The sequence below is a fragment of the Heterocephalus glaber genome, unplaced genomic scaffold (genome assembly GCF_053883595.1).
Source record: "Heterocephalus glaber isolate CG9 unplaced genomic scaffold, H.glaber_assembly_v1.0 deba00001428, whole genome shotgun sequence".
In the NCBI taxonomy this organism is placed as follows: domain Eukaryota; kingdom Metazoa; phylum Chordata; class Mammalia; order Rodentia; family Bathyergidae; genus Heterocephalus; species Heterocephalus glaber.
Window position 1 is genome coordinate 13,424,835 of NW_028258293.1, and position 21,273 is coordinate 13,446,107.

The following is a 21,273-nucleotide window of genomic DNA, read 5'->3' on the forward strand; positions in this document are numbered from 1 at the left end:
TTTTCTCATTCACACAGTTAATGTTTTGAATGTCATTTCTCTAATGGTAGTGTGATCTGCCTTAGGTAATGATTTCTGAGGGGTGGCAGCCACACTTAAATTGTGTGGTATAGTACCAGGGAGACCTCCTATGGTGTGAGGACACAGCATTGGGAGAGGAAAGTAGAACTGAACCACTCATTAATGGCCTTTTATAGCTGTTAAAATCTCCTTGGCTTATTAGGGGCAATGTGAGTTTAAAAAGACTGGGCTGTGATCAGACCCAGGTTTGGATCCCACCTCTACTATTTAATAATCGTGTGGCTTTGGGGAAGTTACTTTCCTCTCCGGTCCTTAAATTCCTCAACTAGAATATGAATATATAATAATGATACCTTTTTATTAAGGTTGTTGGAGCGATTCAATGAGATAATATTTATAAAGCACTAAGAACAGGGTCTGGCTTTAGGAAATGCTCAGTAAATATCAGCCACTATTTTTACTGTGGTTTAAAATAAAAGCTGCCCATTTCTTATTTGGTACTGGAAGAAGTTTGGGAATATTCATAGTACTGTGAAGTTTTCTGTGGGAAGTTAGCGTTGGAACACTTAAAATGCAATGCTTCCTCCTCAATCCTTTTCTCTACCCTATTTATTTATTTATTTATTTTGGTACCAGGGATCGAACTCAGGACCTTTCACTTTTTTTTTTTTTTTTTTTTTAGCGGTACCGGGGATCGAACTCAGGACCTTGTGCTTGCAAGGCAGGTGCGGTGCCACTGAGCTAAATCCCCGGCCCTAGGACCTTTCACTTTTGAAGGAGGCATGGGGCCACTGAGCTAAATCCCTGGCCCACTACCCTCATTTCTTAAAAACTGAAGCTATTGGGGCCGGAGATTTATCTCAGTGGTTCCACAGCCTGCCTCAAAAGCACAAGGTCCCAAGTTCGATCTCTGGTACCAAAAAAAAAACCCAAACAAACAAAAATTGAAGCTAGTGGGAGAGAGAAAAGAGAAGTAATTGCTAACTGTATTCTAGTTGGTTTTAAATGACAGCAGCACCATTTTGCACATTCAGAAATCTGTATTTGTGTTGTTTAACATTCATCTCCACAGGCCATTTCTGGACAGGAGGCACTCCAAGGAAATCTATCAGTTCAGATTCCTGACACCTGGCGATTCGTAAAGAGTACTTTTTTTAAAACCTGGAGAATCATCAGACTCTTTCTTCCTTTTCACTTTAGGTACCTTTCTGGTTGATCAGAGCCTACCAAACAAGGGTGATTCAAAAGCATTAATATCTGGTCTCAGAATTGCAACAAGGAACTAAAAGACCAGAGCCTTCTGCTGCTGGAAACCAGAGGAAATATTTATCAGAAAAAAAAAGAGAGAGAGAGAGAGATACAAGAAGTCAAACAGTTAATCTTTCCTGAAGACTGTGTGTTCTTTCAAGGCCTCTTGTTTCCTCAAGGCACACCGGGTTCTCCAGCAGAAGGTGGGAAACCAGCCCAGAGATAATTTCTTTCCTCCACCCTTTTTAATGTTGTGAAAGAGCTGCCAATTCTGGAAATTCCTCCTTTGATCAGATGATAAAGCAGAACAATACTGTGGAACTAAAGTGATTCCTAAGAGACATTCTTCTAGGGTGCGTAAAGCTTGCCTGGAAGTGTGTGTGTGTGTGTGTGTGTGTGTGTGTGTTTGTGTGTGTTGGGGGCAGTTGGTGGAAAGCTAGAAGGGAGGGCTTGTAGCCATAGTTATAAGTTGCTTCTAGATGTCCCTATAGAATAATAGTGCTTCCTTCCCCCCTTATTTTATTTTTATTAGTACATTTATGCAGTGCATGTTGACATTTCTTGTGTGGAGCTGGTACATGTCCATGCCACACCTTAATTCCTTTTTTTATCCCCTTCCCCCCCTCCCTCTCCATCTCTTAATTTTCCCATTTGAGATCTATCTCCCTTTTTCCTTTTATCTGTTATTTACTCTTTATTTGTAATTTGGATTTCTCATATAAGAGAAATCGTGATATTTAAGCTCATGTTTTTAATTTATTTCACTTAACATTATGGTTTTAAAGTGTATCCATTTTCCTACAGATGACTCAAGTTTATCTTTCTTTTTGGCAGAATAATACTCCATTGGTAAATACCACATTTTCTTCATTTATCTTTTGATGGACACATAAGCCACTTCCAAAATTTAGCTATTGTGAATTGTGCTGGGTATGCATGTATCACTAATATGACGTCTTTAACTCTTTTGGGAGGATACTTAGAAGGGGAATAGCTGGGTCAAATGGGATTTCTAGTTTTAGATTTTGTTTTTTGAGGAATCTTCATACTGATTTCCATAGTGGTTATACTAGTCTACATTCCCACCAATAATGTAGAAGTGTTCCCTCCGAACCTCCACAGCCTTGCCAGCATTTGTTATTATTTGATTTCTTGATGATGGCCATTCTTTCTGGCACAGGTTCTCCATATATTGCCCAGGCTGGCATGGAACGCCTGGATTCAAGTGATCCTCTTCCTTTCAGTTTCCTCAGTGGCTGAGACTACAGTTGCATGCCACTGCATCTGCCTTCCCCATTGGAAAGAAACTTCAACCTCTCCATCTCCAGAAAGGTGCAGACATATTTACTATAATGGAAGATTTAGAGGGCTTCATCCACTGCAAACCCCCGCCCCCCCCCACTAAAAGAAAAAGAAATGAGGGAGATTCGTTGGGGTAAATTTCAGTTTAGAGCTCCCAACCTTTCTGCCCCCAAGTAGAAGCTGCCAGTTTATTTGCTATCCCTATCGTTAAACATTTCCATACTATCCTCTTCAGTTGGGAAAGGGCTCATGAGAATTGTAACCTAAATCAGTCAGCCACGTTAACACTGAATTTCTGGAAGGCTCTGATCCTCTTTTCTTACTGTTCTGGGTTAGATAGTCCCGTTGTTAAAAAGCTGCGGAACCGAATCTGAACCTTGCTCAAGTCTCACAGTGTGTAAAATGGGAATATTTTTCCAATCTGCTTCACATGGCTATGTAATTTTTTAATCGCCCAGTTGGGGGGTAAACGCTTCATATGCTCAGGCTCCTTCAGTTCTCATAGGGAAGGTATTATTATGGAGATTGGGTGTGGAGATATTTTGTAACTCAGAATAGGCCATCTGGTTCTGAGTTGTTATTTTCGTGCTGTCTTCCTTACCTGGCTGTGGTGAGGATTAAATGAGACACTAACGTGAAAGCGCTTTACACATTAGCAAGCACTTTTTCAGAACCCACGTGATAGGTTACTAATTACACACCCCGCATCACCCGATCCTCGGTAAGGGCTCGGTAAATGTTGGGTTGCAGCGGACGATTTTTGTCTTGTCCGTTCCTTTCAGTCTTCCAATCCAAACTAATCTCGGCGCGGCCTGGAGCCAACACCAACACCACAAATCTAGGAGCCACAGCCGAGAAGGAATCGAATGCCGAGACCCGAAAGTGGGCACGGGACCAATAGGCTACTCTGGGGCTTCGGAAGCTGGCCGCAGAGGCGGCGGGCTGGGCTGTCCCGAGCACAACCTCTCTCGCTGTCGGAACTGCCCATTTTGGCCTTGACCGGGAACCGGATTCTTGACCCTTGGCAACCCAGTCCCAGACTCCATTCCACTTCCAAGGAAGTGTTCTGGCTCCGCCCACCGCTTCAGGTAGGTCGCCCTTGTCAGCCAATCAGCAAGACGCTTGGACACAGAGGCGGTGCTTGCCTGGCCGGAAGTGACGTACTGTGCTTGGCCGGCCCTGCAGTGGGCTGTAGTTCTGTTGTGGTGGTTGAGCCATCTGAGGGGAAAATGGCTTGGACTGCGGCGGCTGCGACGGCTCTGGTTGCAGTGGAGGCAGAGGCTCAGGCAGCGTGAGGTGAGGAGAGGCTGGGTGCGGCTAGGTCCGGCACCTGGAACCCCGGCTGGGAGAGTTCTTTGGCGCGGCCCCCAGGCTCCCTGTGCTCGCCTCAGTCGCTGGGTCCCGCACTCTCAGTGCTGCCCGGCCGCCGCCTCCGGGCCTTGCTTCCCCCGGGCGGCCGTCCCGGGCCCCTTTCCTCGGGCGGTGAGCCCTGAGCGTAACTTTGTCCCCGCGGGGAACGGAGGCCACTCCACCCTCGGGTCAGGGCTGGCGCCCCCGCGGCCTGTCCAGTCCCCCGCCCAGGGTCGGTTGTGGCAAGTGAGCCGAGACGCCCCTGGGTCCTGCCCTGGCGCGCTGTCTCCGCGCGGGACCTCCCGCTCCCTTTCTGTCGGGAGTCTACTTGCTTTGGGAAGGCTCTGTTATCTGTGTGTACTTAGCGCATCATCTTTCTTAGAGGGCGGTGAGATAAAAAATATTTGCTTAACTCTTCCTAAGTGACGGAGAAAGAATAAATACGTGAAGGGAAAAAAACCCCTCATACTTATTTTCCTTACTACATTGTTTGGCTTTAAAACCGAGAGTCTCCAGCTGTGGAATTTTTTTCAGGGGGAGCAGGAACTGAGGAAGGAAATGAACGAGAAACTGAGGAGGCAAGAATGTGAGAGAGCCTGTGGTAGTTCTTGCCCTATAGACGCTGAAGTTATAATTACATTTTAATTTTAAATAGTGGATGTTTGAATTGATTGGCATGAAGGAGGCTTTCCCTTTTGAACAAGGTTACTCGTTAAGGAGGTATCCTAAAATCTTTCCAGGCAGTGCCTGGAAAAAATCAATTTTCAGGAAAATCGTTTAAGTTATCAAACGCCACAAGTAAAAAAATAAAACCCCAAAACTGTCCTGAGAAGAATGATAAAGACAAATATAAACGGAGAAGGCTGTGTAGAGGTCTGAGAACTGATTCCAGCACAGACTTTGCCCCTTTGCCTTATGGTTCAATCTGCAAGACTCCTTTAACAGCTCTGCCATAATCGGCGTTGGAGCTGTAATTCACGGTTGCAAATTAGACTGCAGTGCCTTAGTTGAGATAAATTGAAGCCGTCTGCTTGTTTAATATTAAGACAGTGTTTGAGTACTGGAAGGTGTAACTAATTGAGAATATAGATATATTACTTGTTAATCCAAACTTGGTTCAAAAGTTATTTTATATAGGAATAGAACACAGAGCTTCCACAAATTCCGCCTAAGTTAATAGATTCTAAAGCAGAGTTTTTCTTAGGAAATCTCTTGATTTTTGTGTTTTCTGTGCAGGTTACCTGGAGCTTTCTTTGCAAACAGTATATTGTATGTTAATGTTTTCATTCACAAGGTCCCCCCCCCCCCTTTTGGCAGTGGGGATTGAATTTAGGGAGCGCAGAGCTACATCTGAAGCCCTTTTTAAATTTTATTTTGAGACAAGGTCTCACTAAGTTGCCTAACTGGCCTAAAACTTGCAATTGTCTGGCTTCAGCCTCACCAGCAGCTGGATTACAGGTGTATGCCATTGTGCCTAGTTATTTTTTTCAGCTTTATAGAATGTACAAGTTTGCATGTTGCTTTGGGAATTTTAGAAACTACTGTCACTTTCTGTAATTAACTATTAAGTATATGACTTTTTCTCCTGACATTTCTAAAAATTTTATTTAATATTGCTGCATTACTTTCTAATTCCAGGAATCTTTCTTTAGTCTAGCACATTGTTTTATACTTAGTAAGTAATCACATTCAATCAATAAGTGAGTTTATACCTAAAGAGAGTGTTGAATTTCCCAGGCACTTAGTTCTTTTTTTTTTTTTTTTTGGTACCAGCAATCGAACTCAGGACCTTGAGCTTGAGAGGCAAATGTGGTGCCACTGAGCTAATCTTATCAGAGCATCTGACCAACCTTGTAGAGCAGGGATGCAAAGCACTTTAAAAAAATGCTTTGTAACTTGTTTTGCTTTGATATAGGTACATAAGTTATGCATTTTATTAATGTTCCATATTCCAAAATAGAATTTAAGCAGATAAAAGAATTTAAAGTAGGTGAATGTTTAGGTGTGTTTTGCTCACAGAGTAGGTGATTTAATTTCATGGTCATACTTAAGCTAAAATTTAACCCTTTGAAAGATTTTAGAGTTACAGAGGGTAAGTAAGGATGACTGGTGTTCCAAGGAAAGAAAAATTAATGATAACAGTGATTGGTCTGAAGAAGTCCATCTGGGAGATATCTATATAGATATATAGATATATAGATATAATTTTTTATTTTTTATTTTTTAAAGACAGGGTCTCGCTGTGTAGTTTAGGCTGACCTTGAACTCACCATGTAGGCTGGCAACTTGCAGCGATCCTCCACCCTCAGCCTCCTGAGTGCTGAGATTACATGGGTGCCACCACCTCTGGCTGGACATAAAAATTGTAACAGTATAGTTATGGCTGTGGTAAATCCAAAGTGCTTAAAAGAGTGTGATCACCTGGGTTGGGAGAGGGATGAATGAGTCTAATGAAGAAGACAATGCTCACATAAATTGAGGATTAAAGGATGAATTCCTTCTACTCATGAGGGCAGGGTAGATAAAATTAGTCTGCCCTCTGTTACTACCAAGCAGTGAGATAATCTAGCAAGCAGCTTAATACCTCTTGCATTTATTTATTTATTTATTTAGGTACCAGGGATCGAACTCGGGTCCTTAAGCATGCACAGCAGGCAGCGAAACCACTGAGCTAAATCCCCAGCCCCCCTTGTATTTATTTTTATGATCATTTGATGGTATTTATATTTGATGTTATTTTGATGGGAATCATAGTTGTACTTGGAGATACTGTTTTAGGTATCTTTTAGGTTCATAGGATTATGGATGAGACTAGAAGAAACTTTTGTTTCCCCTGATTCTGTAAGGGACTTTATTTGTATCTTTATTTTGTGCATTTATGTATACTTTGTATCCTCTTTTTCTGCAATCTTTTATTTCTAATGGGATGGATTCAAAATACAATGAGACTCTGAGCAACATATTTGCCATTCTTTTAAGATCATGATACACAGTATATTAACCATCAGTAGTCTATTTTGTTATGAAATTTTCTTTCATTTTTTCACAGAAGTACAAGAGTGTTTTTTATTTTCTTTATTAATATCTACATGTGTTATATTAAAATTATATTATAATTAATAAAGTTATATTAAAGAACACATAAGAGCATGTATAGACATTTTAGGCACTTTAAAAAGATTTATAAATTTTTTTTTTTTTACACAGGGTCTCATTGTGTGCCAGGCTGGTCTCAAATTCATTGTAATATTCCTGCCTCAGATTCCCAAGAGCTGGGATTACAGGCATGGGCCACCATGCCCAGCTCGGATATATGCAATTTTAAACTACTCTTTAGATTTCCTAAAATTTTAGATTTGGGTACAAAAACAAATGAGATTTTTAAATAATAGATTTGAAGGTAGTTACTGTTGGCTTAGGAACAACTTTCTTTTAGTCTGGAGAGTGCATTATGATGCTGTACGATTAATAACCTTTCTGCTATACATGACTTTCTATTAGTCTTACAGTATAACAGTTACACTGATACAAATGTACAATATTCAATTTATTTGCTGTGCATTGAGCTTAGCTTAAAAAATGAGGCTTAGTTTTAGATAAGGTAACTGTAACTAACGGTAATAAAGAGGGGCTGGGATGTGGCTCAGTGGTACAGTGCTTGCCTCTCATGTCTAAGGCCCTAGGTTCTAGCCCCAGCACCTAAATAAATGAATAATAAAATGAATAATATCCTTACATTTATATTGATTAGTGATTATAATTAAGGGAATGCTTTTCTCCCTAGACCTTTATTACCTGGGAATTAAATAGAGCAAGTAAATAGACTCATTTTTTTATCTCCTCCCCACTTTCTGCTTCTTTTTTTTTTTTTTGGTACCGGTGATCTCGGTGATCTCGAGGCAGGTGGAACCACTGAGCTAAATCCCCTTCCTGCTTCTTTTGTTCCTTCCTTCTTTTTCTTTTCTTTCTCCTCTCTCCCCTCGCCCCCCCTCGTTCTTCCTCCTCATCTCTCTCCTCCCCCCTCTCCCTCCCTGTCCCTCCCTCTTTCTCTCTTTCTTTCCTTCTTTCTTTCAATATGGGCTTACTGTGTAGTTCAGGCTGGCCTTAGAGTCTGTGCCCTAACGCGGACTGGCCTTGAACTCAGATCCTTCTGCCTCAGCCTCTTGAGTGCCAGGATTACAGGTATGTATTACCATGCCTGGCTAATAGTCTCATTTTCTTTTTTTCTTTTTTTCTTTTTTTTTTTGGTACCGGGGATCAAACTCGGATCCTTGCTCTTGCAAGGCAGGCGGCGGAACCACTGAGCTAAATCCCCAGCCCTAGTCTCATTTTCTTGAAGGAAAAAAATGACACCTAAAGATGGTGTAACTTGTTTAGCATAATATGGTAGAGGCATTGCTTGAACCCAGGTTTTACAATACTAGACTCAGTGTTCTTTTCATTGTATGTCTTCATATGGAATTTGAGTGTTTAGATGTACAGCATATTTCAGATTTTTGGAGTGTGAATTAAAGCATGAACATGTTTATATTCTAACTAGGAGGGACTAACTAAAATTAATATAGCAGAAATTATTTTAGTAACAAAAACCTTTTTTAGCAGATGTGATAGTGCATGCTTGTAATCCCAGTACACTAGAAGATTGAGGCAGGAGAATCACAAATTCAAGCCCAGCCTGGGTCAGATTAACCCTGTCTCAAAATAAAAAAATAAAAGAGGGGCTGGAGATTTAGCTCAGTGGTCCACCACCTGCCTTGCAAGCACCAAGTCCCGAGTTTGATCCCCGGTACCAAAACAAGAACAACAACAACAAAAACATAAAGTAATGTGAATAAAAAAATAAAAGAACTGGTGGATATAGCTCTGTGAAGGCCCTCTGTTCACTCCCCACTATAAGAAAGAAAGAAAGAGGACCAGGGATTTAGCTCAGTGGTTCCACTGCCTGCCTCAAGAAAAAGAAAGAAAGAATTGTTGGGAAAGAAAAGATATAAGTGGTAGTACAGTTTTATTGAAAAATAGATGAGTCCCCTGCTCTCTGTGAATTAAAAAAAGAAAAATAGATGAGTATGTAATTAGCTGGGCAAATTGGCACATGCCTGTAATTCCAGATACTCTGGAGGCTGAGACAGGAGGGTCATGAATTTGAGGCCAGCTGGATAATTTAGTGAGACCCTGTCTCAAGATTAAAAAGGAATGGATAAATAAAAAGCTCAGTGGTATAGCGCCCTTGGGTTTGACCTCCAGTCTCATCTCACCCTCCCCCCAATATTCCCTTATCCTGTGTGCTGGTGTGTGTGAGAGAGAGTTAACTAGGTAAAGTTTTTGAGTAAAGAATTTAGATTTTAAGTTGTTACTAGAGGAAAAAGGTTTTGTGTTTAAATGCACAGGGAACAATGTTGGGAAAACTTAGATAACGGAACAAAATATAGATTTAAGGAAGGATTTACAAGGCCTATTTGAAACAATAGAGAAAGGATAGAAGTGAAGTAAAACATGAAAATAAACGTCTGCAATAGAGTTTATAGGTTAGTGGTCAGAACTTTTATATTATTAGGATGACTCAGGAAATATTATATCTCAAGGCTATGAATTCACCCTGGCTTCAGTAGTTAGGGAGCCCTGGAACATTGAGTGCTGGAGAGGTTGGTTGGCTATAAAATGAGCAGAGGTGTGATGCTAGTTTCTGTTGTGAAATGAGTAGACTTGATAAGGAATCTGAGAAGAGGAGGGAATAGGCAGGAATGCTAAAGGAATGCTAAAATAGGTTTAGCATTTTGCAGTATGGGAAATCTAATTGGAATAGGCAATTTAAAAGTATTTTCTCCTGAAAGCAGAAATTGGCAGTTTACCTTTAGAAAATATCTGTAGAAGCAGGAAGAAATTAAATATTAGAAAGTTCCATAGAATCGGAAGAAAATAGAAAATTCTTTTTCAAGATAAAAGTGTGGCTGGGAATTTAGCTCAGTGGTTCTGGAGCCTGTCTCACAAGCGCAAGGTCCCAAGTTCGATCCCCAGTACCAAAAGAAAAGAGATAAAAGTGTGGGAAATAAATGATGCTGTAAGAGGGAAATCAATGTAGGTACTCTCTAATGAGGTAGGAAAGCAGTATGAGTACTGAGTGGATAGAGTCACAGTTTCAAAAATACTATCCAATGGGGAAAATTTTTTTCAAATGTTCTATTTATAATTTTTGGAATTAATATGAAACATGTATTTTTCTCCCAAGATAAATTCTGAAGGGGACCTAATTATTGCTGTTAACAAACAGCAATGTTTTGTTTTGTTTTGTTTTTGGTACCGAGGATTGAACTTGGGTCTTTGGGCTTCCGCAGCAGGCAGTGAAACCACTGAGCTAAATCCCCGGCCCCAAACTGTAATTTTATGAGTAGCTATATCTACATAGATTTATTTACTAAGTCAGTTTATATGTGTTCATAATATAATTTATGACTGTTCTGAAATCTCTTTAGAGTTTAATGTATAAAACATGTTTTAGGTTACAGTGCCGAATTGAGAAAAGGTGCTCTGATTCCAGGAAATATGAAGTAACCTACTTTGCTCTGACTAAATCTCATAATGATGCTCATCAGGCTAGAATTCTGCGTATATTGAAGTGCATGACTCAACCCCAAAGTTCTTTAGGTTTTTTAAGTCATTGAGGTAAAATTTACATGTAAGATTCTTCTATTTTAGGTGTGTACTTCTTTGAATTATGGATAACAGTAGCAGTTTTATAACTGCCACCACCACAATATGAAATAGGATATTTGTGTGACTGGTGCAACCACTGTGGAAATCAGTATGGAGATACCTCAAAGAACTAGGGCTGGAGGTCCCATTTGACCCAGCTATTCCTCTGCTGGGTATTTTCCCAAAAGAATTAAAAGAATCATACCACAGAGATATATGTCTACCCATGTTTATTGCGGCACAGTTTGTAATAGCAAAAGCTTGGAAATAGCCCAAGTGCCCATCAACTGGAAACTGGATAAAAATGTGGTTTGTTTTTTTTTTTATAAAATGGAGTACTCAGCCATAAAGAACGAGAAACTAGAGTCATTTATAGCTAAATGGATGCATTTTTTTGGGGGGGGGGTGCTGGGGATCGAACTTGGGTCCTTGCGCTTGCACAGCAAGCGGTGAAACCACTGAGCTAAATCCCCAGCCCAAGATGCATATTGAGGCCATACTCTTAAGTGAAATAAATAAGACACACGTGTAAATACCGAAGTTTCTCTAGTGTGAGAAACTGAGAGTGTAAGGACTAAAAGGATTAATAACTAATAATTGATATTTTGAAATAGGAAAAGGTCCAAAGGGTTAGGGGTGGTGGAAGGAGATAGGGAAAGGAAAGAATGGGAAGGAAGAATTATGAGAAAAGAAAAAAAAAATGGAAATGAAGTATGTAAATAGGGAAGGGGGGAGGGATGAAGGGCGCACAGGGAATGGGGAAAAAATAACCAAGATACATCATGTACAGGTACAAGCACCCAAAGATAAATGTAAATGTATTGTACACCTAAAATGTACCAATAAAAGAATTTAAGCAAAAAAATAAATAAAAATAAAAATGGGAAAAAAAAGTTTCTTTATGCTCTGTGTAGTCAGTCCCTTTTGCTTATCCTTCAGGGCCTGGCGACAACTGAGTTTTTATTCTATACTTTTGCCTCTTTCAGATTGTCATAATAAATTGGCACCATATAGCATGTAGTCTTTTGAGTCCGGCTTCTTTCAATTAGGTTAATGCTTATGCAATTACATGAGATGCCTATTTTTGTACTAGATGTCTTTTAGAATATTATAAAATTTTAGATTTGCAAAAATTATAAAGATCATACAAGTTCCATAAACCCTGGACCTAGTTTCCATTATTATTATTATTATTATTACTTTGTGATACTTGAGATTGAACTTAGGGCTATTATTTATTTATTTGTTCATTTATTTTTGGGCTTAGGATTGAACCCAGGACTGTGCATGCTAGGTGAGCACTCTACGTCTGAGCTACACCCTCAACTCCTCTAATGACTTTTATTGTGGTAAATGATATATAAAAAAATTTGTCATTTTATCCATTTTTAAGTGTATATGAGAGTCACAGTATTATACAAGCATCACCACTCTTTTATCATCTCAAACTGTACCCATTAAGCAGTAACTATCCATTCTCCTCCACTCCTTTCTCCTAGTAACTATTAATCTACCTTCTATCTCTAAATTTTCCTATTCTAGATATTTCATGTAAATGGAAACATATATTTGAGCCATTGTATCTGGCTTATTTCACTAAGCATAGTATTTTCAAGGTTTGTCCATGTTGTAGCATGTATCATTACTTTTTATGACTTGATATTCCATTGCATGTGCGTGTGTTGTGTGTGTGTCACATTTTGTATATCTATTCATGATTGGACCCTTAGGTTGTTTCCAGTTTTTGGCTGCCCTAAATAACTGTTTCTGTGAGCTAGGTGAATTAATATTTGAGACCTTGTTTTCAGTTCTTTTGGATATATATCAAGGAGTGGAGTTCCTGGGTCATATACAGTAAATTTGTATTTAGTTTTTTGATGAAACACAGTGTTTTCAAGGTGACTGGACCATTTTATGTTCCCCTGCCGGCAAAGTATGAATGTTTCAATTTCTCCATGTCCCTGCAACCTCTTCATATATTCCATTTTTTATTCTTTTTATTTTTATTTTTTGATACTGGGGATCGAACTCAGGACCTTGCGCTTGTGAGGCAGGCAGTGGAACCACTGAGCTAAATCCCTGGCCCCATATATTCCATTTTTTTAAAAGTTAGTCATTTAGGGCCGGGGATTTAGCTCAGTGGTTCTGGTGCCTGCCGCGCAAGCACCAAGTCCCAAGTTCGATCATCGGTACCAAAAAAAAGAACAACAACAACAACAACAACAAAAGTTAGTCATTTAGATAGATTTGAAGTGGTATCTCATGTGGTTTTGATTTGCATTTCTGTAATGACTAAAAATGTTGAGCATCTTCAGGTGCTTATGGGCAGTAAGCTACTTTTTCTTTTCTTTTTTTTCTTTTTTGGTACCGGAGATCAATCTGGGGACCTTGTGCTTGGGAGGCAGGCGCCAGAACCACTGAGGTAAATCCCTGGCCCAGTAAGTGACTTTTTTTATTGGTAGGATACTTATTTTAATAATTGGAGAGATAAATGTATTTTAAAATGCCTGTTATATACTAAGCATTTTATGTGTGTTGTGTATACAATTATGTCTGTCCTTGGAAACGCTATGAGATATTATGTGTTTTACAGATGAGAAAACTAAATACAAAGGGAGAAAATTAAATAGAAAGCAAATTTCTTAGGATCCACACAGTTAAGAGTTCCAGTATTTGAATGTGGGTCTTTGCTACTATGTGGTTCTTTCTTCTGTCTTTATCAGTGTGTTTTATAAAAGTAACAATTTCACACAAACCTGCTGTTATAAGAAAGGAAGGGTTTTTTAGCCATATAACTTGACAGAATTTTGGGGAAAATTCCAGAAGTACTCATTGTTTACCATTATTCCCAATTTTGGGTTTCATAGTTGCAAATCAGTTTTATTATCTTAAGCTGTATTGGAAATGTGGGCGTATATCATAACATTTAGCACAAAAGCTTTGCTGTTATTTGTCATGTAGGAATCATGTGAATGTTCAATAAAGTAGTTCAAAGTTCAGTAATTATCTGACAAAGTAGTACTTCTGTTAGGATACTGAGTCTGGAAACTGCTTGGTCAGAACGCTTTTCAATAGCAACCTCTTTCTGTCCCCCTCTCTTTCTTTGTCCCCCTCTCATAGGAAGTTGTTCTGGATTGATGCCCAGGTTGTGAATATCTTAACATCTAGAATGTTTCTCCTAAGAGGTATTGTTTATTATACTACAGTGTAGCCGATACTTTTTTTCACTATATACGAATTAAACCTTGATATCTCCATTACATCCTTCCATCCATTAGCATGGAAATTGTAATTTTTCCCTCCAGCTTTCCCTCCAGCTATTCAATTCTTACATTACTTGAATTCTTATAATCCTTATTTTATTCCACTTATTCAGTTTTAGTTTTTTATGCTATTGTGAATTGCATCTCTTTTACATTATATTTTCTAATTTGTTTAATGCTGATGTGTAGATACTAGATATGTTGATCTTCTACCTAACTGAACTTTAAAAATATTTATACCAGGGCCGGGGATTTAGCTCAGTGGTTTCGCCTCCTGCTGTGCAAGCACAAGGACCTGAGTTCGATCCCTGGTACCAAAACAGAAAAAAAAAAATTCATATCAATGTGCAAATAACAATTAAATCTTTAGCTTTAATTAAATTTTAATTAAATTTTTAGCTTTTCAATTCTTACTTGCTTGTTTTATTATCATGTTTAATTAGGTTTGTTAGAACCATAGGCACAATGTTGACACTTGGAGTGACTGGTAATGGGCAGTCTTTTTTTCTTTCCTTTAATGAGAGTGTTCCTAATCTTTTTTTTTTTAAGTTAATTTTATTGGTACATTTTAGGTATACAATGTAATGACATTCATCATTGGAAATTTGAACCTTTACATAATTTCTCTTGGTTCTTATTTTTTACCCCTTCCCCTGCCCTCCCTTCAACCCCTCCATCCCTCCCTATTTACAAAGACTTTGTTTCCTTTTTTTCATTTTCTCATATTAATTCCATTCCCTTCTTTCCTTTCCCCTACCCCTTCCACTTCCCCTTTGCCCCTTTTCTTCCTATTTTACATTACCTATTATACCTTTTAGTCCTTATTTACACTTTCAGTTTCTCCCACTAGAGAAACTATTTGGTATTTACACATGTGTGTCCTGTTTCACTTAAGAGTATGGCCTCAATGTGCATCCATTTAACTATAAATGTCTCTAATTTTTCATTCTTTATGGCTGAGTAGTACTCCATTTTATAAAACAAACACATTTTCTTTATCCAGTCTCCAGTTGATGGGCACTTAGGCTATTTCCAAGTTTTAGCTATTACAAACTGTGCTGCTATGAACATGAGTGCACATATATCACTGTAGTATGATTCTTTTAATTCTTTGGGGGAGATACCCAGCAGGGGAATAGCTGGGTCAAATGGGACTTCCAGTCCTAGTTCTTTGCGGTATCTCCATAATGATTTCCACAGTGGTTGCACCAGTCTACACTCCCACCAGCAGTGGAGCAGTGTTCTTCTTTCCCCACAGCCCCACCAGCATTTGTTATTGGTTGATTTCATGATAGCAGCCATTCTTTCAGGGTGAGGTAAAAGCTCAGCATTGTTTTCTTTTTTTTGGTACCAGGGATGGAACTCGGGTCCTTGTGCTTGTGCAGCAGGCAGCGAAACCGCTGAGCTAAATCCCTGGCCTTAGCGTTGTTTTCATTTGCATCTCTTGAATGACCAGTGATGTTGAACATTTTTTCATCTGTTTATTTGCCATTTCTACTTCTTTGTGTGAGAAATGTCTGTTCATTTCAGATGCCCATTTTTGGATTGGGTCTTTAAATTTGGGAGGTCTGATTTTTTTAAGTTCTTTATAGATTCGAGATAGTAGACCTTTGTCTGAGGGACAACTGGTGAAAATTTTTTCCCACATCGTGGGTTGTCTCCTCACACTGCTGGTGGTTTCTCTTGCTGTGCAGAAGCTTTTCAGTAAGAAGAGATCCCACTTGTTGATTGTTTGTGCTTGTTCATGGACAACTGAGGTTTTATTCATAAAGTCTTTTCCTACCCCAGTGTCTTCAAGAGTCCTACCTAACCTCTGTTCCAGCTGGTTCAGGATTTCTGTTTGTTTGTTTTTGGTACTGGGGATCGAACTCGGGTCCTTGTGCTTGCACAGCAGGCGGTGAAACCACTGAGCTAAATCCCTGGCCCTCAGCGTTTCTGTTTTAATATTTAGATCTTTCATCCATTTCGATTTTAGATTAGTGCATGGTGAGAGATATAGGTCTAGTTTTAATCTTTGGCAAGTTGAAACCCAGTTTTTCCAGCACCATTTATTAAAGAGAGTATCTTTCCTCCCGTGTGGGTGTTTGGCTCCTTTGTCAAAGAAGAGGTGGCTGGACTGGGGATTTAGCTCAGTGGTTTCACCGCCTGCTGCGCAAGCACAAGGACCTGAGTTCAATCCCCGGTACAAAAAAAAAAAAAAAAAGATGAGGTGGCTGAGTGTGTCTGCATCTTCTAATCTGTTCCACTGGTCCTCAGGTCTCCCACTATTAGGTTATGAATTCAATTATAAAAATTCAACAGAAAAAAGTGCAACGAGATATATCATCAGACTTGACAAATTCATTCTTTTTTTTGGTACCAGAGATCGAACTCGGGTCCTTGTGCTTGCACAGTGACAAATTCATTTTAAAGTTCATATAAGATAAATGTGAAAAATAGTCAAAATAATTATAAAAACAGACAAGATTCACTTCCAAATTCTTAAGATATGTTACAAAGATGTAATAATGGAATTTCTACAGCATGACATGGAGTTCAAATACTGATCCAAGTGTACATGATTCTTTGATATAGTAGTACATTGGAACTCATCATTAATTGGTTCCAGGAGGTACAATGAGTAACAAAAATGGCTAGTACCAAACAAGTTGCTTGGCTGGAAAGGTTAATGAGTTATGAGGCAAATAACACCAACAAATTCTAGCTTGCTCATTGATTACCAAAGAAGTGACTAGTAGTGGAACAAAATTTTCACATAGAAATATATCATATACCAAATTTGACAAGTTTCAAAACCATTGAGCACCAATGTATGACTATATTTGATAAAGAAGGCACTAGAAATGGTAAAGAAGAAAGGCATCTGGTTCTTCTGGGGCGGTGAAACTACTGGTGTACAGACCATAAGGCTAGAATACTAAGTAGCAACTTGGTGTATCTGTCAGAGCTATCCTGTCATGTATTGAGGTGTTTCTCTGATCAGAGATATCCCAGGCAACATTGTTGCAACGCACTCAGCAGATTTTCTTGCAATTTGTTTTACAGACTAAGATAAATTAAGCCACTTTCTGTTCAAGAAAGCTATAGTGAATTCTGTGAGCTGATCTAGGAAAATCTGAAATAAACGTAGTATTCCGTGTCCAGGTATATATGCGTGTGTGTGTGTTTGTGTGTGAGATAATTAAGGATTGAAGGCAGGGTGTTCCCTGAGCTACATTAACATCTCCTTTTATTTTGAGATGGGATCTTACTAGGTTGCCCGTCTGGGTTTTAATTTTTAATCGTGTCTCATCATCCCAGATAGCTGTGCATACAAGGCTGGTTGATGGAGATTTTGATTCTTTTTCAGGGGAGTGATTTTTGATAGCTGAGTTTATTGGATTTAACATTATGATTATTTCAGTACTGGGATCTGGTGATGCCTGACCACCTGACTGAGGGTACAGCAGAGGATGAAAGAATAATATACAAAGAACAAGGAATAAAGAATGAAGAATGACAGTTTATTACTTGGGAGGCCAGGATCTGATCTTAGCTCTCTCCTGGCTAAGACCATGAGCTCTGGATTTGTCAGTATTTATGATTATACAACATAGCAAGGTACGTAAAGGCAGATGTAAGGAATAGCAGATCTAATGCACTGATGAGCCAGGCTTGGAAAAGGGAGGAACAGTGCTTTCTTTCCAAGGACAAGTCACAGTCAGCAGGCCACCTGTGTTATCTTACAGGTCGTAGCCAACAAGCCACTTGTGTTCCTTTTAGCTAATGTTTGATCTGGGAGAATGGCTGTACAGTGTCATAATTCTTCAGCTGCAGTGTCATCTTGCTATTAGAGATGTCACAATCTCCTAGATCATTAAGATCTCAATTGTGACTGTTGGCATAGGGAATTCTGTCTTTGTATACCAGCCGAAGGCTTATTTAGCCAGTCACACGTAGGCCTTGGATTGACTAATAATTTTAATCAATAGCCAAATTATAAGCCAATTCAGTAATATTTTAAAGCCTGCTCAGTATGGTTTCAAACTGGTCCCCTGCACTGGGGATTGAATCCAGGGCTTTTCAAGTAAGCTACTTCCCCAGCCCATTTTATATTTTTGAGCTAAGTCACTAAGTTGCTCAGGCTGGGCTTGAATTTATGATCCTTCTGCCTTAGCCTTCCAGAATGGTGGGGTTACAGGTGTGTGCCACAATGCCTGGCAGTTTAATTTGTTTAATTTTCATCAGAGACATTTTGCCACCCAGAAGTTGGGAGGCTGAGGCAGGAGGATCATGAGTTGAAGACCAGCCTGAACTACACAGCAAATTCAGAGTTAGCCTGGACTACATAAAGAAATTCTATCTTCAAAAAAAATTTTCTCTTTGAAATCGTGATAAAACTAAGTTAAGTTCAAATGGGGAAGTTTTATTTATTTATTTATTTATTTTGGTACCAGGGATCGAACTTGGGACCTTGTGGTTGCAAGGCAGGCAGCGGCACCACTGAGCTAAATCCCCGGCCCCTCAAATGGGGAAATTGGAAATTAAATTTTGTCAGAATTCTTATTTAGAAATGTTACTGTACATCTATCATGTCTAAATTTGGAGAAAAAGATTAAATTTTACAAGCAAGTTTAATACAGAAATTTAGGAGTTCAAATGAGTCTTACTATCCAAGTATGTAGCCTTTCTGTTTACTTGAGAAATTGATGCCCTGACAAGTAAAGTACCTAAACCAAGTTGAAATACAGCTAGTGCAAGATCTTGAACTTGGGACCTTGCACTTGCAAGGCAGGTGCCGGAACCTACTAAGCTAAATCCCTGGCCCAATATCTTTTTTTTTTTTTTTTTTTAATACTGGGGATCAAACTTGGGACTTTGCGCTTGAAACGCAGGCGGCAGAACCACTGAGCTAAATCCCTGGCCCCACAAGATCTTAATTCTTTTCTTCTAACTCAAAGTCTTCATCATTTGCTCATTATCATACCTATATTAAGCATTTTTAATTGAATTTCTGTTAACACTTTTAAGAATATTTTTCAAATACAAAACTTGATTGAATAATAATAAAGCTGATTTCCAAGGAAGTAATCTTCATAGTATTTTAGTTTCTAACTCCAGGGGGAAAAACTCTTACTCTAGAATTAGTTTTATTGGAAGAACTATAAAAAGAGTTATAGTAGTTGGCTGATTGTTTTCTTGTGTGCGTATTATAATAAAACTTTATTGAAGATATTGAAATTTTAATTTCTTACACTGCAAAATATTATTTTAATTGTTTCCAACCATTTAATAATGTAAAAATCAGTGACTATAGTGCAGCAAGTGACCCAAAAATGATATAGGGCACAAAGTAACCCAAACAAGCAAAATAATTCAAACAAGGGAAATAATATAACTCCCAACTTGCTAGATATCTGAAATGTGAGTTCGTGTTCTCTAAAATCGAAGAATGAATTCTAGGAACAATGGAAAAATTTACTGAGAGGAAAGATAGCTTCTGTCTAAGAGACAGAAGGGGGACAGGAAAGTGGGTTGCCCCTTGCTGTTTAGTCAAGTGATGTATAATAAATGGGTGATTGGTGCTAAGCCTTAATAAATGACATTATCTTTCAGTGACTATTTTTATTCTTTGCAGTTGATGGGAAAGAAGCAATTATCTTTTCATATGTTAAAAGGATTGTGTAAGATACAAGGTGAAGATGAGTATAGTAATATAGCTCAACTTGTAAAATGAAAATCTGGAACTGTTCTTCTGATTTAGATTGATCCTGCTAGGTTGGATCTAGCTTGGAGAATATAAGTTAACTATATCCGTTTCCAGAAAACACAGTTCATCAAATAGGCACACCCAATCATTTCTGTTAGGTTAGTTTTGGGCTAATTTCATCATTAAGTGAACCTAAAACTTTTGGAGATCTGCTCAGAGTTAGCCAAACTAAAAATTAAGTCAGTAAATCACTTTGGGGCAGAATCATGACTCTCTTCAGCAGGATATGGGACCTGAGCCCTGACATGACTCCAGAGGCCTCTGTTTTGCAAGTTAGCTGCCAGCTTTTCAGGTCCCTGGGAGTTCTCTTGGTTCTTTAGTTCCTGCCCTGCCTTTTTGCATCTCAGGAGAATTGCCGTGCCGACTTTACCTTTGCCTCCTGAGAGCAACTGTTTTACATTCTGTGAAGGCCTGGAATGCCTTAGAGGGCTTTTCCTTAGCTATTACACTTAGCCTCTATCCTTTGATAGCTGAAGGTCTGCTTGCCTGCTGCTCTCCTTTAAAGGATGACTGTCTCGGACTTCTGAGAGGCCTGCATACTTCAAAGGGGATCTCTTTTGCCATGGCCCATGTGGCTGAAGGGTTCACTGAGTGAGAAATGAGGGTAGGAGATTAAGAAAGACACAGATATCAGGTGGGACTCTTAACTCCTGATTCGAGAAAAAGACCCCAGGCAAATGCAGCGGGGTTTATTTATAGTGGTAGAGATAAGGGAAGTGCTGGGGGAGGTAAAAGGGGCTGGTCTGTAACCAGAGCCTGGAGAGTAGCTACTGTCTGTGGAACAGCACCTCTCTTGATGGTTTTCTGATGAATGGACGGGGAGGAGCCGTGCTCCACCGCACCCTCTTGTCACCCTCTGGTCGAGCCTGCCTGTTCTCCTCCCGCGGGGCCCTGCCTCCTTGGTGGGAGGAGACAGTTAAGCCTGGCCACAGCGATCTACCAGGGCAGCGTCCGTCCCCCAACTCTTAGTTCTTTGGCCTATCACCAGCTTGCAATGTGCTACTTGGGCACTTAGTGAAAACCTGTGAAAGAGTTGGTGAATGGGTACTGTGACAGTTCCTTGTAATTCTTTTTGTGGGAATTGAACCTAGGGCCTTCCCAGTGAATTACGTTGTATTATTCAGCCCCACTCGCCCACTTTCTTTTTTTTTTGGTACCAGGATGGAATTTAGGGGGCAGGCAGTGGAACCACTGAGGTAAATCCCTGGCACAACTCCCCTACTTTTAAAAAATTTTGAGATAGCCTCACAGAATTGCCCAAGTAGGGCTGGAACTTGTAATCTTACCTCAGCCTCCCAAGAGTGCTGGAATTACAAGCATGTGGCACCACACCCAGCTCCTTTTAGAGAGAGACAGAGAGGGGAGAGAGGTGTAGTAGGCATGTGTATGTTTAGGGCCTTTGCAACTGAGCTACATCTCCAGGTCTTTTTATTTTATTTTGAGGATGGCTCTCACTAAATTGCTAAGTCACCCAGGCTGGGATCAAATTTGGGATCCTCCTTTCTCTGCCTGCCATAGTGAGTGCTAGTTCTTGTAATTCTTAATCCAACACTTTAGACCTCTCAAATTTACCCCTAACACTCTTCACAATTCTAATCCATCATTCTAGCCTACATTTGGCTAAAAAATTTTTTGTTAAAACCCTGAATT

The 21,273-nt window shown here is 39.4% G+C and overlaps 1 protein-coding gene across 6 annotated transcripts in view; it reads left to right on the forward strand.

The window, feature by feature from the left end:
- Nucleotides 1–3,339: 3,339 nt before the first annotated feature.
- Pik3c2a (phosphatidylinositol-4-phosphate 3-kinase catalytic subunit type 2 alpha) overlaps nucleotides 3,340–21,273 on the forward strand; it is a 112,372-nt gene continuing 94,438 nt past the window's right edge. For 2 of the 6 annotated variants that reach the window (XM_087211241.1, XM_087211237.1), the window contains exon 1: nucleotides 3,727–3,867. Coding sequence is in view for 1 of the 6 variants with exons in the window: in XM_087211238.1 (XP_087067364.1) it covers nucleotides 13,781–13,796 (16 nt within the window). In the remaining 5 variants the exon portion in view is untranslated. Of the gene's footprint in view, nucleotides 3,660–3,722; nucleotides 3,868–12,984; nucleotides 13,050–13,756; nucleotides 13,797–21,273 lie in introns of those variants that run through there. The other 4 variants (XM_087211239.1, XM_087211242.1, XM_004851494.4 and 1 more) reach the window with 4 other exon arrangements.